The sequence below is a fragment of the Notolabrus celidotus genome, chromosome 2 (genome assembly GCF_009762535.1).
Source record: "Notolabrus celidotus isolate fNotCel1 chromosome 2, fNotCel1.pri, whole genome shotgun sequence".
In the NCBI taxonomy this organism is placed as follows: domain Eukaryota; kingdom Metazoa; phylum Chordata; class Actinopteri; order Labriformes; family Labridae; genus Notolabrus; species Notolabrus celidotus.
In genome coordinates, this window is record NC_048273.1 from 23,046,254 (window position 1) to 23,060,168 (window position 13,915).

General features: G+C 41.3%; 2 protein-coding genes across 2 annotated transcripts; both read left to right on the forward strand.

The window, feature by feature from the left end:
- The first annotated feature begins 692 nt into the window (after positions 1–692).
- LOC117832913 (interferon-induced protein with tetratricopeptide repeats 1B-like) lies at positions 693–3,889 on the forward strand. The gene is made up of 2 exons (XM_034712240.1): positions 693–798; positions 1,818–3,889. The coding sequence occupies exons 1-2, from the start codon at positions 794–796 to the stop codon at positions 3,100–3,102; spliced, it is 1,290 nt and encodes a 429-aa protein (XP_034568131.1). The 5' UTR covers positions 693–793; the 3' UTR covers positions 3,103–3,889.
- Positions 3,890–9,231: 5,342 nt separating this feature from the next.
- On the forward strand, positions 9,232–12,787 carry LOC117832951 (interferon-induced protein with tetratricopeptide repeats 1B-like). The gene is made up of 2 exons (XM_034712284.1): positions 9,232–9,324; positions 10,874–12,787. The coding sequence occupies exons 1-2, from the start codon at positions 9,320–9,322 to the stop codon at positions 12,171–12,173; spliced, it is 1,305 nt and encodes a 434-aa protein (XP_034568175.1). The 5' UTR covers positions 9,232–9,319; the 3' UTR covers positions 12,174–12,787.
- Positions 12,788–13,915: the final 1,128 nt, after the last annotated feature.

The window sequence follows — 13,915 nt, forward strand, 5'->3', positions numbered from 1 at the left end:
ACACTAATCACCTATAATGTATGTGTCACTTATATATTGTGAATTTTTGATATTTTTGGGTCTCCATTTTTTCATGATGTTAAGCACGAAGAGCCTAAGATAACCCGGCAGACACAGTAATGTGTTTAGAGTTTGTTATTTAAGCTCAGTCTTCTCCTTCAGCAGCTAACACAATGTATGTTGATAAGGTAAACGTGTTGTGTGGATCATGGGTTGTGACATTATGCAATAAAAAACAATGAGATCCGAACACTTCCCGCTTTTCTGGTTTCTTGTTTTAACTACTGAATACTGAAGAAAGTCTTAATCAAATTCTGCGTTCAATGCGGCAGTGGACCCTGGATGATGAGCATCACAGACTGCAGCCCTATATCTTAATTCCCAAAGGTCCAGAAGTACTGTTGTTACCAAGTCTCACACGGGACAGGAAGTAGTTTTCTCAGTTTGTGGGCATATGTTACTCGAATGACCCCACTTCAAAAGACCGAAATATCCCTTTAATATTGAAATGTCAGGGACATTGAGGAGTGGATTCATGAAAATACAGGACATTTAAGTTTCTATTCTCTGAAAAGTAAAGTAGGACATCAGTCTGATGAAGAGGAAGGGTGGGTCTGTTATATCAATGTGTCACAGCTCTGAAATGAGTTTTCCCTGCAGACCATTTACATCTGCTGCACACAAACACATAATTTCCATTAGAGCTGAAGCTGGGCATGACTAAAACCAAAGCAGCATCAAGATCAAAACTCTGATATTTACTGAAATACTGAGAGGAAGAAACAGCAGAAAGATGAGGTGAGTATCTGCCTTTACAATCTGTAATGTTGTACTTACTGTTTTTAAAATCTCATTATTGAATCTCAAACTCTCTTCTTTGCTACCCTTTATCTTTAATCATGACTGTAATTGACTTTTCTCAACGTGATGTATTTTGTCCTCTGTTTTTTACCCTTTCAAGGTTTTTAAAATTTGTATTTATCTCCTGAGTTTTAAACATCATTACTGACGGACTGTTAATAATGAGGAGGGGGAAACCGATTACATCTCTACATGAAGTAAAATGAGAATTCCCGCAAGATATAGATAGTCTTATGACAAGTGGATGTGTTTTATTCAAAAGTTTATCAGAATAAAAGTTGATTCATCAGCTGTGACAGTAGTACAAAGGGTCAAAGTTCAGTTTGTCTGGAACTACAGCGGTTCCAGACCCACCTTCTGGCGAAATGAATATGAGCTGGCTGATCAGTCTGGCGACGTCAGGCTAACAAATTTGATTTTATCAGACAAATCCCCATTGAAAGAGGAACTGTGTCATGTCTTGACTTTCTGCACGACTCATACCTTATCAGTAGCACTGAAGCCCCTATGATGGGACCTGCTATCTCCTGATCAGTTTCAATCTGTGGCCTTAAGCAAACCACACAAGTGGACTAGAACTTGAGATGGCTCAGATGCTCTAGTGATCATGAGGGGTCCTCCACGATGTTGGTACTGATGAACTAAAAACGCTCCACTGCAGTACCCCAGATGTAGATGGGGTGAAAGCCAGCATCATCTCTTTCCTGTGATCATCTATCAGCTTGTTTGTTTTGTTGACTCTGTGTTCCAAGTATCACAGAGGACTTTTGTTTACTTAAGATAAAATATTGCAGAAAAGTTTACGTCTTAAAAAATGTTGGATTGCATGAAACTGATTTCCTTCCTGTCCATTTAATGGTCCCTCCTCCATGTCAAATGATCTGTGTATATCCAAACACACTTTAAGGCGTATCATATCTTCCTGCTGATATGTTCATGTTTTCATTCTCCATCAGTGCTGCTCAGAGTCAAACAACACTGGAGTCCCTGCAGTGCCACTTCACCTGGAACCTGGACCAAAGTAGACCCCGATGTTTACGTCTCAGGGACAAGCTGGAGGACATGGCTGCTGAGGAGGGAAACAGGTGGCTCGGCCACACCTACAACCTACAGGGGTTCATTCAATACAAGCTGGGGTTTAATGAAGATGCTAAAACTTCGTTCAACAAGGCTGCAGAGGCCTTCCATGAGCTTAGACATGCAGATGAGGGTCCCTGGTTATTGGTGAACTATGGGAACCTGGCCTGGCTGCACCACCACCTGGGAGATGAAGCTGAGAGTCAGGCTTACCTGTCAAAGATTGATGCCCTGATGAAAAATCACCCATCTCCATCCCAGGGCGAGCTCCATCCAGAGGTCTACGCTGAAAAGGCCTGGACCCTGATGATCTTAAGAGGAGACTCAAAGCTTGTTGTTGATTACTTTGAGAAAGCCATCAGGATGCAGCCGGACATGGTGGAGTGGAACACCAGCCATGTCTTGAGTTTAGTGAGTGTACAGGATCACAGAAGCACGGGGGTGGAAGATGACCTCTTAGAGAAAATCAGACAGGCAAAGGAACAGGATCCTGAGGACCTGTACCTTGCAGCCCACTACCTTAAACAACGTGCCAAGAGAGGCGGAGGAATTGAAGATGAAGCACGTGAGTTTGCAAGAAACAATTTTGGGTCTCTGGGCCGGAGCTACAAGGGTATGAGAGTATTACTGAAGGTTTACAAATGTCACCTGTCTGTTGATGAGGCCATTGATTTGGCAGAAAGGTTTCTGAATATACATCCACATAAACGCGGCCTGAAGATGTTAGTTGCTTTATGCTACAGATTGAAGCTTTTGCTACCAGGGAATTGTCCCCCAGAACCAGCCATGATCGACAGAGCAATCAGTCTACATGAGGAAGTGGTCTCTCTTTACCCCCACTCTCCATTCAAGAAGAAAATAGACCTTGCAACTGTCTATGCAAAGTCACGTCATTACCAGGCACAGGCTGAGCAGATATTTGAGGAGCTGCTTCACAGTGATCTGGAACCTGCAGACAAACAGTTCCTTTACAACGCCTACGCAAAGTATTTAAACTATGATCTATGGGATTTCAATAAGTCAGTACAATATCACATGAAAGCAGCTGAAATACCAGAAAAAAACTACTTCTCTGAGGAAAGCATCAGAGTTTTGGAGAAGATCAGAGACAAAGGAAAGCATCCAATGTGTCAAGATATAGAGGAGTTTCTTCAGAACTTGTAAGAGACAGAAAAGAAAAAAGAATATTCAAAGAAATAAAGGGCTTTTAGAAAACTGTGGAACAGAAAGTGTAGAAATTATGGCAATTTGGGGGGTTTAATCTGGCCTCCACAACTGAAAAGAAAACTGGAAATCTCATCTCAAGCCATTCAAAGAATCTTTGTAAATAAACTTACACTTGATATTTTTAATGTTTTACTATAATTCCTACATCCAGCCCAAAAAATGTGTTAATATACAGCTAAGTTATCAATGGCAACACATTTGGCGTTCAAATGTCAACGCTGGTTTTACCTTCCTCTTGAAGTCGTGGAATGGCTTCCTACTGAGGTACAGCAACACAACGTCGACAAAAGCACAACAGGATGCTGCAGTAAGAATGAAAAAAAATTAAAAGCACAATCTGTTGAGTTTGGCTCTCTTTGTGACAACCTCTACTCTAATGATTCCCTGAGTAATGGTTCCAATCTGACAACAGCAGAATGTATATTTAATATGTACCTTTATGTTTTTATATGTAGATTATAATGATGGGCTTTGTCATGATGGTGTATTGTCAATACTTTGGGAAAGGTTTGTGTGAATTGTGATTCAGATTTTGACTGAACTAGCTTTGTTAAACTCACATGTAATCATTCATATGTTCCTATCATGTTTATTTGTCTCTTTAACACTGTATTTTAAGTGTATACAGCACATAATGGACTCTTTGAAAGCTTAAAAACAACCTGATTGGTAATGTGATAAATTATGTTCTGATTGTTGAATTTAGATGCTGTGTTTTATGTAAAAGTGCAAATAAATCATGTGTGCTGTAAGATATCTTGTTTGAGGGTTTTTTCCAATGGTTACTGTACTGACAGTCGTGTGCACGCAGAAGGCATCTGACGTTGCTACCACAGTGTCAACAGGCAGAGTTGCTGGGGCGTCAGATCAGTATCATGATTAATTAATGATCATTTTTATGTTTTGTGCTCGGAGTTCATGGACAAGGTTTGTAAATATGCTCAGAGATGAAAGTGGCAGTATCTTTCATAATGAAAGAGTGCCTGTAGCACCTCCCTGAGCTCAGAGGCACTGTGCTTTCATCCTCGTCCTGTCAGTAAATAGTTAAGACAGAGGTTTCTGTGGTTTTCCTGCCATTGACACAATCTTTGAGAGTTCATTCCTACTTCTAGCCTAGCCTACTTCAAGTGACTGAACCAGGCAGGAAGAAGAAAAGGTAAGACATATTCAACATTTGTACACTAGTTTTAAAACCTGCCGACTGACACAGAGGCCTCTGAAAAATGAACTCCTGAACTGTGCCGAGGTGTTTAAAGGTTTGAACAGTTTCAAAAAGTTGGCCATCAAGTGAAACAGGCTCTATTCTAAGATCTTGTTTAATGCAAATTATTAATTCCTTTGTCTTGGCAACTTGACTCGTGCAACACCATGTCTCCCATTGGGTCAAAACTCTTTGTGATGTAGCAGTTATTTCTTTCCTTGTTGATGAACCTGTTCAACTTTGTGCAGCATTTTTAAATCTGTGTGTTATCAACAGTTGCTTTGTGGACACAGTCAGTGTCTCTCTTCTTTTGAGCTAGGCACAGGTCACATTCGGTAACAGGATTGAAAGAGTGTTGAAACAGATTGGTGGTATTACCTTTGGAGAACATCATACATGCATATCTAACTTTTGTCAACACAACCCTTTACATCTTATGACACACTGCCTCCGTCTGGTAGGAGTAGGGTACTGCTGCATCAGTTCCTCACAACAACCACTACCAAGAACAAAAGCCGCAATACAACTCTGCAGACAGCCATAAAAGCCTCCTCTGAAGCAAAGTCCTATCACACCTTGCGATTTCGCGATCGCAACTATCAACGCAAATTCAACCAATCAGCGCGATTTTTTCGCGGTCTTGCAATTTTATACAATCACCGCAACTTTCCCGCAACTTTGACAAATTACCTTAACCTTAGCACCTGTACGTCATTGGTTTCGTCATCAATTTTACTTCCTTGGAACATAAACTTAAGTCCTCACTTGATCGGCACTTTTCACCAACAAAACACGCACAGAGAACGGGTGAAGAGCGAGGACAGCAGGCAGGACAAGTGACCATGACAACGTTGTTATTTACAGATACTAGAGTTATTATCTGAGGAGCTCAGTGTTCGCTTGGTCACCTACCTGCAGCAGGTGTGCTTTATGAACCAGCTCTCCCTCCTCCATGCATCTGTCTCATCTTGATTGAGGATTTTTACTCCCGGTGTGCGTTAGTGACAAAGACACAACCGGGGGATGTCTGTTTAATATTTGATGTTTGACGTTGTTGCCACAATAACCGTAAAAAGCTCTGCGTCCACAGCTTGATTTAATCCAGTTTGGTGAAACATCAGACACCTTTAGTAAGTTTTGATCAACTCATAGTCATCAAAGATGCAGATTCATTTCAGAGTGCCGTGAACTGCCTGTCAAGTGCCTCTGTCACTGCGAGGTGCATTCAAGGACCGTCGTAAATGTTCAAGACAGTCCTTTCATGGCATTTTTCTGTGAATCAAGAGAATCAAAATACAGTCACAGTGGCCACATCAAGAATGTTTTCTAAAAAGTACTGTAATTTAGCATATTTACTTGCCCCTGAGATGTTATTGGGGGAAAAAAGCAAAAAAGAAATTGCAACTTTCACTGCAATTTTTTCAAAAAGCTGTCGCAAAATCAGGCTTTTTGGGCCGCAACAATCACAAAAAAATCCCACGAAATCCTGGAGGGACTGACAATAGAAAATAAGGTCTCCTTTAAGGTCTTAAGGGGCTTTAAATAAGTGTTCAAAATAATGTATATGAAACCTTAAAGGGATATTTCAGTTCTTTTTAAGTGAGGTCGTGTGAGTTGGATGTCTCTCTTAACTGTCCTAGCCACAACAGATGCCGCTCAGCTCGTCCCCCTCAGTGAGAAACTGCACGCAAGCTAGGCTACAGTTCTCTGCAGACGGGGCCGCTCCGTAAATTAGACTTTTTTTTAGGAAAATCTTATCTCATCACTCATCTCGGTAAAGGTGTCACTCTACTGAGATTTTTAGCACTTTACTTTGCCATCAGAAAGTATTTTCTCTCTCTCTCACCATAAATAACATTGTTAATCCTGCACCTCCAGATATCCCCATTTTTTCTAATAATGATTGCAGCACCTTTCTCTCTTTCTATGTTGGTAAGGTTAGTGATGTCAGGGCTTGCATAATTCCCTCTTCCACTCCATATTCCGATTTTCCAATTCGTCCAACAACCATGAGCTCCTTCACCCACATATCCCTGCAAGACCTCACTGACTTGGTAAGCAGCATGAGCACTTCATCAAGCCTGTTAGATATTGTTCCAACTTAACAATGTACTTGGCTCTGCAATGCATGGTCGCTATTATAAATAGCTCCCTGAGTTCCGGTTGTGTCCCAGCCTACTGTAAACAAGCTGTTGTTCAGCCTCTTCTGAAAAAATCAAACCTTGATCCCTCTCTACCCAACAACTACAGGCCCATCTCCAAGCTGCCTTTTGTTTCAAAAGTCCTAGAGAAAGTTGTTGCCAAACAGCTCACTACTGTCTTGACTTCACACAACATTTTAGATAAATTTCAATCTGGTTTCCGCCAGAAGCACTCTACCGAAGCGGCTCTTCTGAGAGTGTCCAATGATATTATGATGTCCTCTGATGTAGGTGAATGCTCTGTTTTGGTGCTGCTGGATCTTAGTGCGGCCTTCGATACGGTTGATCATTGCATCCTGACTGAGAGGCTGAGGCAGTGGGTAGGTGTCTCTGGGAGCGCCCTGGATTGGTTCTCTTCCTTTCTCTCTGACAGGAGTTTTTCTGTGTCACTTGGTCCATACATATCTGAAACTGCTGCTCTCTCCTGTGGTGTCCCTCAGGGTTCTGTATTGGGCCCTGTATTATTTGCCTTGTATTTGCTGCCCTTGAGTCACATTATCAGTAAATTCAAAGGTATTTCTTATCACTGTTACGCTGATGATATCCAGCTGTATGTGTCTTTTAGGCCTGATGACACAGACAAGCTGATAGTTTTGCTTGATTGTCTGACTGCCATTAAGGACTGGATGGCTGACAACTTCCTGCAGCTAAACGCTGACAAGACAGAGGTCCTTATTGTTGGTTCTGATACTATAGCTTCCAGGGTTGCTCAGTGTATTGGTTCCCTCTCTTCTGCTGTCCAGTCTAAACTCAGAAATCTTGGAGTTATATTCGATCAGTCCATGTACTTTGATCACCACATAAAACAGTTGTCCCGGTCATGCTTCTTCCATTTACGAAACATTGCCAAACTCAGGTCTGTTGTGTCACATCCTGAACTGGAAATTATCATACATGCTTTTGTTTCATCCCGACTGGACTATTGTAATTCACTTTTCACCTGCCTCAGTAAATCGTCCCTCCATCGTCTTCAATTAGTCCAGAACGCTGCTGCAAGGCTGTTGACCAAGTCCAGCCGGACAACCCACATCACTCCGATTCTATCTTCCCTACATTGGCTTCCAGTTAAATTTAGGATTCATTTTAAAGTTCTCGTTTTCGTGTATAAAGCTCTGCATGGTCAGGCTCCTGAATACATCGCCGACCTGCTCCACCCCTACCTTACCAGTAGGCCACTCAGGTCTTCTGACCAGGGCTTGCTGGTTGTCCCCCGAGCGCGCTTAAGAACAAAAGGTGACCGTGCTTTTGAAGTTGTGGCACCGACATTGTGGAACGCTCTTCCTGTAAATGTCCGTTCTGCTATATCTGTTGTCGCCTTTAAAAAACTTGTGAAGACACATTTATTTAAACAGGCCTTCGACTCACTGTGTTCACACTAATGTTCTATTTATGCTATTGTCTGTTTCTTTTAATGTGTTGGATATTTTCCTGTGAAGCACTTTGTGATTTTATTCTGTGAAAGGTGCTATACTAAATAAAATTTACTTACTTACTTACTCTCTCTTTGTGTGTAAAACATAGATGTACAATTCCGACTGCTGCACACTGATCACCTATAATGTATGTGTCACTTATATATTGTGAATTTTTGATATTTTTGGGTCTCCATTTTTTCATGATTTTAAGCATGAAGAGCCTAAGATAACCCGGCAGACACAGTAATGTGTTTAGAGTTTGTTATTTAAGCTCAGTCTTCTCCTTCAGCAGCTAACACAATGTATGTTGATAAGGTCATCGTGTTGTGTGGATCATGGGTTGTGACATTATGCAATAAAAAACAATGAGATCCGAACACTTCCCACTTTTCTGGTTTCTTGTTTTAACTACTGAATACTGAAGAAAGTCTTAATCAAATTCTGTGTTCAATGCGGCAGTGGACCCTGGATGATGAGCATCACAGACTGCAGCCCTATATCTTAATTCCCGAAGGTCCAGAAGTACTGTTGTTACCAAGTCTCACACGGGACAGGAAGTAGTTTTCTCAGTTTGTGGGCATTAGCTTGTAGTTTACACACCTGCATCACCAGGTAACATGGGCTCTCCAGGTAGCATAGAAGTTTTTCCGCGTTTTCGTTCAGTGCTATCACTCATTGTTTACTTTATTTGTATTTTTGTCTCTTTGAAGCCTGCAGACATGAACAGCTGATCAGTGTGCTGCAGGTAGAAGAGCACGTCTGTGTTGCGTCTGCAAATAATGCAAAAACAAATGGGCTGATGCAAAGTGAAGTGCTGAAAAAAACTCTAAGTTGAGCGTACACCTGAACAGAGATAAGTGCTCAGGTCAGAGTTTTCAAAATTAGCCAAATTACAGGTCAGACTAGGCCAGTCTGCAAAAAACTGTAGCCCAGCTTGCTAGCTGTTTCTCCCAGCAGTTTCTCACTAAAGGGGCTGAGCTGAGCAGCATCTGTTGTGGCTATAACCATTACTAGTGACATGTTACTTATATGATCCCACTTAAAAAGCTGAAATATCCCTTTAATATTGCAATGTCAGGGGAAAATACAGGACATTTAAGTTTCTATTCTCTGAAAAGTAAAGCAGGAAATCAGTCTGATAAAAGGGGAAGGGTGTGTCTGTGATATCAAGGTGTCACACCTCTGAAATGTGCTTTGCCTGTAGATCATTTACATCTGCTGCACACAAACACATCATTTCCATTAGAGCTGAAGTTGGACATCACTGAAACCAAAGCAGCGTCAATATCAAAACTCTGATATTTACTGAAATACTGAGAGGAAGAAACAGCAGAAAGATGAGGTGAGTATCTGCCTTTACTATCTGTAATGTTGTACTTACTGTTTTTAAAATCTCATTATTGAATCTCAAACTCTCTTCTTTGCTACCCTTTATCTTTAATCATGACTGTAATTGACTTTTCTCACCGTGATCTATTTTGTCCTCTGTTTTTTACCCTTTCAAGGTTTTTAAAATTTGTATTTATCTCCTGAGTTTAAAAATCATTACTGACGGACTGTTATTATTGAGGAGGGGGAAACCGATTACATCTCTACATGAAGTAAAATGAGAATTACCGCAAGATATCAATACTCTTATGACTACTGAATGTGTTTTATTCAAAAGTTTACCGGAATAAAAGTTGATAAATCATTAATCATTTATTCAGCTGTGGCAGTAGTATGAAGGGACAAAGTTATTTTTATTGCACCAAAGTCCACATAAGAGTCCTTCCACACCTGAAATCCCTCAGCCCTCACACACTTAGAGGACCGGACCCAGAGTCTGCGAATGGGAGACTCAGGAGAATCAGGAGTGCGTGGCAGCAGTGGGAAGATTAACTATTACCTAGTTTGGATTGGACCCAGGAGCGAGACACAGACGAGCAAGAAGGTTTTTAGGTATTTATTAATATTGAAGTTAATGAATAAAGCTGAATCAGGGAATAGTAGTTGGTCAATAGTGGGTCACAACTACTTTGTAGCCTGGCGTAGCCTGCAAAAATTTAAACAGACAGCTGTATCATTTCGAAACACATCATCCACGAAGTTTAGAACTGGACAATAATGACCTCATCTAACCTCCCTGCAGCAGAAGCTGCTATCTTGGTCTTTTACGGAAAGGCAAAAGTAGCGTCTCTGAGTCCTCATCTCATAGAACCCGCCCCATTTTTAATTACAGAGTATGATTGATTAAGTGTTTCTGAGATTGGTGGGAAATTGTCTGGAACTACAACAGTTCCAGACCCACCTTATGGCGAAATGAATATGAGCTCGCTGATCAATCTGGCGACGTCAGGCTAACAAATTTGATTTTATCAAACAAATCCCCATTGAAAGAGGAATTGTGTCATGTCTTGACTTTCTGCACGACTTATACCTTATCAGTACCACCAAAGCCCCTATGATGGGACCTGTTATCTCCTGATCAGTTTCAATCTGTGGCCATAAGCAAACCACACAAGTGGACTAGAACTTGAGACGGCTCAGATGCTCTAGTGATCATGAGAGGTCTTCCATGATGTTGGTACTGATGAACTAAAAACACTCCACTGCAGTACCCCAGATGAAGATGGGGTGAAAGCCAGCATCGTCTCTTTCCTGTGATCATCCATCAGCTTGTTTGTTTTGTTGACTCTGTGTTCCAAGTATCACAGAGGACTTTTGTTTACTTAAGATAAAAGATTGCAGAAAAGTTTACGTCTTAAAAAATGTTGATTGTATGAAAATTATTTTCTTCCTGTCCATTTAATGGTCCCTCCTCCATGTCAAATGATCTGTGTATATCCAAACACACTTTAAAGCGTATCATATCTTCCAGCTGATATGTTAATGTTTTCATTCTCCATCAGTGCTGCTCAGAGTCAAACAACACTGGAGTCCCTGCAGTGCCACTTCACCTGGAACCTCGACCGCAGAAGGTCAATACTATTGCTTCTAAGAGACAAGCTGGAGGACATCCGCATAGAGGAGGGAAACAGGTGGCTTGGCCACATCTACAACCTGCAGGGGTTCATTCAGTACAAGCTGGGGTTTAATGAAGATGCTAAGAATTTGTTCAGCAAGGCTGCAGAGGCCTTCCATGAGCTGAGACATGCAGATGAAGGTCCCTGGTTATTGGTGAACTATGGGAACCTGGCCTGGCTGCACCACCACCTGGGAGATGAAGCTGAGAGTCAGGCTTACCTGTCAAAGATTGATGCCCTGATGAAAAATCACCCATCTCCATCCAAGGGCGAGCTCCATCCAGAGGTCTACGCTGAGAAAGCCTGGACCCTGATGCTCTTAAGAGGAGACTCAAAGCTTGTTGTTGAATACTTTGAGAAAGCCATCAGGATGCAGCCGGACATGGTGGAGTGGAACACCAGCCATGTCTTGAGTTTAGTGAGTGCCCAGAAATACAGCGCCACTGGGGTGGAGGCTGACCTCTTAGAGAAAATGAGAGCTGCAAAGGAACAGGATCCTGAGAACCTGTACCTTGCAGTTCTCTACCTTGAGCAACTTGCAAAGAAAGGAGAAAGAATTGAAGATGAAGCTTACAAGATAGCCAGAAATGTTTTGGGGACTCCCATCAGTAGCTACAACTGTATGAGAGCTTTACTGAGAGTTTACAAAAATCACTTGTCTTTTGATGAGGCCATTGATTTGGCAGAAGAGGCTCTGAAAATACATCCAAATCAGCGTTATCTGAAGAAGTGTGTTGCCATCTGCTACAAATGGAAGCTTGTTATTCTCAGGGACGGTCCCCCAAGATCAGGCATGATAGACAGAGCAATCAGTCTGCAGGAGGAGGTGATTTCTCTTTACCCTCACAGTCAACTAATGATTAAAATAGACCTTGCCAGTCTCTATGCAAAGTCACGTCGTCACCAGGCACAGGCTGAGCAGATATATGAGGAGCTGATTCACAGTGATCTGGAGCCTGAACAGAAACAGCTTGTATACAACGCCTACGGAAGGTATTTAAATTATGAGCAAAATGATCTCCCCAAGTCGGTACAATATCATATGAAGGTAGCTGCAATACCAGAACAAAACTACTTCCGTGAGCACAGCATCAGATTTCTTGAGAAGATTAAAGACAAAGGCATAATGTCTAGAGAATTAGAAGAGTTTCTGGAAAACCTGCAAGAGCCAAGGGCTAAAAATTAGGACACATTAGGCAGAATGTTTCAGGGCTCCCCAAGAGATAAGCACTTGTAATGAAAATTGAATCCACAGTTGAAGTGCGGTTCCTCGAGCATCTACTGAAGGCTGCAGAAGCCAAGGAATCCCAGTTGGGTCCTGTGTTAACATGTCCAACTTTGCAGCAAAAGAAACACGTTAATAGTCTGGTACAAAAACATTTTGGTGTTTATAGTTAAATACATTTGAGTGTAGTTTCACAGAGATATTTTAGATTGGTTGTACATACCTTGAAAGGTTTATAAATGACTTCTGTGGTTCAGCTGCATCACATTCAAACATCAATGACGCGCAACAGCCATGAACTGGTAGTAATAATGAGTGCTATTTATTAACGTTTGTTAAATGTTTGAAAATTAGAAGTATTTTTGTAGTGTTTGTTTCCTCTTAGAGGGTTTGATAATCATAGCTGTTACTTAGGGTTTTATATTTGTAATTTATTGTAGTTGTATTTCCTACCAATAAAGATCATCTATGGGTATAAGGAAATGTATGGAAAGCTATATTTGTCAGTCATCCTGGGATGACTCATGGTGTATTTGGATCTGTATCTCTTTCTGTGACTTCTGGACAAATAAACCTTTTCCACGTCCGATTCCAGCTTTCTTCAGAGATTTTTTGAGTGTTTTTTCTGACTCCAGTATCCTGCTACATGTGAGGTTTTTTTTTTTACTAAGCATTAAGGAAGTAACTCAGCCACCATGCTACACTGCTCTCTTACACCGTCATTTAGCTGCTTAACTTGATAATCATGATAATAACTGTGTGAATGTAAGATGACTGATGAATCTTGGGATAGAAGCAGTCTCAATACAGAACTTCAATCAGCATCTAAACTTATTGGTCAGTGGTGGCCATGGTCTATTTCCAGTATCCATTAATAGGAGCAACAGCCCCAGCTAGTGGTGGGTGGCTGCACTACAGCTAAGACAACATATATCCGTCATTTCAGGCCTACATAGTAAAAATGTTCAGAATGCGTTGAACTGATTAGTAACTCTGGTTCCCATTAGCATGAGTGACGACATTTCAATGTTGAGTTGACTAAACTCACACATCCCTAACTTTATGATGCATAGTCTAGTATTCATGGTGGCAACTTTTATTCAGTTATTGCTGTAATGTTTCATGGGAGACTGGGGCCAAGGAGTGCATTTGTTACGCACAAAGACTGTGGCTGTTTTCTAAACCACCTACTATACTGGCACTACGTACTGATTTGGCCAAAATTCAGTATGTAGTAAGCAGTATGTGAACAAGAGCAAAATCTGCAGTATGCCAAAACTCCCCGGATGTCTACTGATTCAGGAACATTTCTCAGTATGCATCGGACCAGTCTGCCTCACGTACTGTTTCCAACAATTCACAGCGCTGGTTACGCTTTTTCTTTCTTCTTTTTTTGAAGGGGGGAACTCAGTTTTTAGGTGATGTGAAAATTATTAAATTCCATATAAACCACTTTCTAACTTTTTTAATCATAAGTGATGCTAAAGAAGCAGTTTATCTATCAGCTTGGATGTTGTTTACTTCTGCTTTCCAAACTGGAAATTCAGTGACGTCTGGCCCAGTATACTGCAACACAGATCCAACAGAACACTCATACTACATGCTAAATTCAAACACAGTATATAGTAGGCAGTACCTACTGGCTACTACATTAGTAGGTAGTATGTAGCAGGCCGTTTCGAAAACAGCCTGTGTCTAGCCCA